The following is a 3470-nucleotide window of genomic DNA, read 5'->3' as shown; positions in this document are numbered from 1 at the left end:
GCTCAATACTGTTACGTTAAATAAACGAACAGTATATAGTGACTAAAATGAATTTTTCTTTCAGTCATATCCACATCTGATTCTCATCAAGACACCACCTAAAAGCCTGAAATGTTGTGTGCTCTCAGGATTAAGAGATGTATTGTTCATTTCGTAAAAATAACTGAAGCGTTCAGCCCCGAGGTYGCACCTGGTTGTTGAAGAACACGTAGATAATCGGGTTGACGACTGTGCTGAATTTGGCCAGGATGGACGGCACCACGCTGGCCACGGGAGTGATCAGACCGGATCGTCCAAAGGTGGCCATCAGCGCCACGATGCCATAGGGCATCCAGCACACCATGTAACAAGACACCATGGACAGCACCATCAGCAGGATGTGCTGCTCTCTGCGCTGAGCTGCCAGGAGGTGGAACTTACCCACCTGCACACATAAAAAAATGAAAGGATTTAGAATAAGAATTTTGTGCCTTTGAGCGTTAACAGTGGTGTTTTGAATGCATTTATCTTTAGTTTAGTGCCATCCAGTGGTGATGCAAAACTGACAACCTCTACAGCAGCAGATGCTCCTTTATCTCCTCCAACCATTGATTTGTTACAACAAACAGTTGAATTACTATTTCTGTCTAAATGCATTTATAATTGGTAATCAATGTCAACACAACTAACAAATACAAATACAGGAAATGATTTCTGCAATCACTGATGTATACTCTCCTTTAGCTCCCCTCCATCCAACGACATGTTAGAAACTGAGACGTTCGTTAAAAGTGTTTTGCCGACATAAATTTCCAGGTCAACGAGCAGGACAATGGCAGAGAAAAGAGAGCGAGGGGAAAATGAGATGAGTCTAAATGCGTTCATCACCACTTATAGATCCATCACTGCAATTAATTAAAGGAAGGATCGCAGGCTGCATTCGCTCGTTCTCTGCAGAATATGATTTTAATAATCATTTTCTTATCCTAACAACCACACGGGTGAGGTTTGTCTCTTGACATCAGCACACAAACACTTTTGAATGAATTAGGAATTATTTAGCTTTACTAAATGTGCAAATTACATATTACATAGTAAAATATAATGATGGTTAATACGGCACAAAAAGAAACGTAAGGACACAAGATGCTGCAAGATATTTGACTAAATTCAGACAAACATGTGCTCGTTTAAACCTTATATGATATTTTGTTGGTAATATATTAAACCCAAAATGATCTGGTGCTTCTAAAAATACCCACAACCATTTAGCTGACTGGTTAAGTGCTTGTATTGCTCGTGGAACAAATAAAAATCTATATGTATTGCACTTTGAGTTAAGCTAGACCTTTGACCAGATGAGAGGACAAACAAATATATTACAGATGTGATAAAAAAAAAAGATGAACGTCATTCATAAATAGAGCTTTTGTTGGCAGTTTTTTTTATTTCCACAAGGAATAATGAGAACAGTAAAACTCATGTGCGTGTTGGCAGAAAGAAACTCAAGCTTCAGCATAAATGTCATCTCTCCGTCTGACAGCTCAGTTTATGTCACCATTCAGGCACCAGCTGGAAGTTCCACTAATTTATTCATTTAAAAAATGTCCACAATGAGACACTCGCCTGGCAAACAGCTCTTTAGTGACAGAGTAAATCAAGTCTGAAAAATTCCCTTTTCTGCTCAGACTTTTATGGTTTCAGCAACTATAGGGGGGGGGGGGGGGATATGCTTATATAACATGCATCCAATGGCAACAGGTGGCTTAGGGGTTCTGAAAATTGCCTCTGAGGTGATCCATTTATGAGAACAGTAAAAGCAAAGAGCAGCTGGGGACCTTTAATTGTCAATTATTTAAAAAAAAAGATGACTGACGGGTTAATATAAAGGTTTACAGAGACGAGTGTGAATCACAGGAAAAGCTAAAGGGAGTTGTGACAAAAGGGGCACAGGTAGTCTTTGGATGATGGTGCCCATCTTTTCTTCTGCTGAATTAATTAAATGTTTGACAATAAACTCACACACACCAGGGGCTTCTATGTTTGGCTTTGATAAACCTTAAACGTGACTTCAAAAATATAAAACTACATGAGTCAGAGCCTGACAGCCGTGGCACAGGCACTATAGGCAAATGCTGAGGGTGTCGTCCATCTAAGGGGCGTCACAACTGAGGGACAAAAAATATAAATGTATTTTACAACTTTTCATCAGAGTACAGTTGATTAGCTTTTATAATAATCCCTGGTTATTCAGATTTATGCAGCTAAGGTTGGTACTCAATGCTGATAAGACTAAACTAATGTTATTTACAAACACTAAAACGGTGCCTCAGAGGATCCCCACTGTGTCCACTCTTGAAGGAAATATTATAGAGATGGTTCACACATACAAATATCTTGGGTTCTTGATTGATAACTCCCTCAGTTTTAAGCCCCATATCCAAAATCTTGTGAAGAAAGTTAAAATTAMACTGGGCTTCTTTTCTCGAAATAAAATAAATTTTTCTTTTATGGTTAAAAAGCGGCTTGTCACAACAACTTTTTTATCCATTTTAGATTATGGAGACGTGTTCTAAATGAATGCCTCAGCAAAATATCTTTTAAAAAATGATGCTGTCTACCATGTTTCTCTGAGGTTTGTTACAAACTGTAAAACCTCGACTTGTCATTGTGATCTGTACACTCGAGTGGGATGGCCTTCTTTGTCCACTAGGATGTTGGGACATTGGTACATTTTTGTTTATAATGCTTTGGTTGGGTTGCTACCATCTTACATCTGTGATCTAATCACACAAAAAAAAAACATTGATTCATACTCTTTGTGTTCAAATTATCATTTCTTGCTCTCTGTCCCATTTCTCCGTAAAGAATTGGGAAAAAGGGCCTTTGTTTACTCTGYTCCGTCTACATGGAAAATGTTGCAAAAAGTCTGGAAGTTAACCAAACTGATCCCATTGAGCACCTTTAAATCCAGACTGAGGGCATTAGAGATGACTTCCTTGAATTGTGAATGTCTTTAGTATTATTGTGTTTTAATTGTGTAACTCTTTGTAAGTGTATATTTTTTGCTGCCTCTTGACCAGGACTCCCTTGAAAAAGAGGTTTTTAATCTCARTGGGACTTTCCTGGTTTGATAAAGGACGTAAATAAAAATAAAAATGAATAATGAAGGTAACTTGTTCTGTGGGTTTCTCAGCTACTTTGTTACTATGTGAGGTTAGAGCGTATAACCCTGGACCCCCCCTAGAACTGCTTCACTACAGCTGCTGGTTAACATGTGCTCCTCGTTGCTGTCAGCAGGTGTTGACAGGTACTTCTGGTATTCCGTTTCAAATGAATTATATTGTTAATTATTTTTATTTGAACAAGCTGATTTCTAAAGATTAAAATATAAAAAAAAAACTAACACTGACACTGTCCCAACACAGACGAGCTACATCTAATGGCCAGAACTCTGCAGTTTTCACTCATTTACAGGCCAGCGGTCACTC

The 3470-nt window shown here is 38.4% G+C and overlaps 1 protein-coding gene across 1 annotated transcript in view; it reads right to left on the bottom strand.

Annotated features, from left to right (window-relative positions):
- tmtops3a (teleost multiple tissue opsin 3a) overlaps positions 1 to 3470 on the bottom strand; it is a gene marked incomplete at its 5' end in the record, with an annotated part of 7509 nt that overhangs the window by 2936 nt on the left and 1103 nt on the right. Inside the window, 1 exon segment of the mRNA XM_014004721.1 lies at positions 191 to 424. Within this exon segment, the coding sequence (XP_013860175.1) occupies positions 191 to 424 (234 nt within the window).

The sequence above is a fragment of the Austrofundulus limnaeus genome, unplaced genomic scaffold, assembly GCF_001266775.1.
Source record: "Austrofundulus limnaeus strain Quisiro unplaced genomic scaffold, Austrofundulus_limnaeus-1.0 Scaffold1, whole genome shotgun sequence".
NCBI lineage: Eukaryota > Metazoa > Chordata > Actinopteri > Cyprinodontiformes > Rivulidae > Austrofundulus > Austrofundulus limnaeus.
This window is presented reverse-complemented; position numbering and strand designations above follow the sequence as displayed.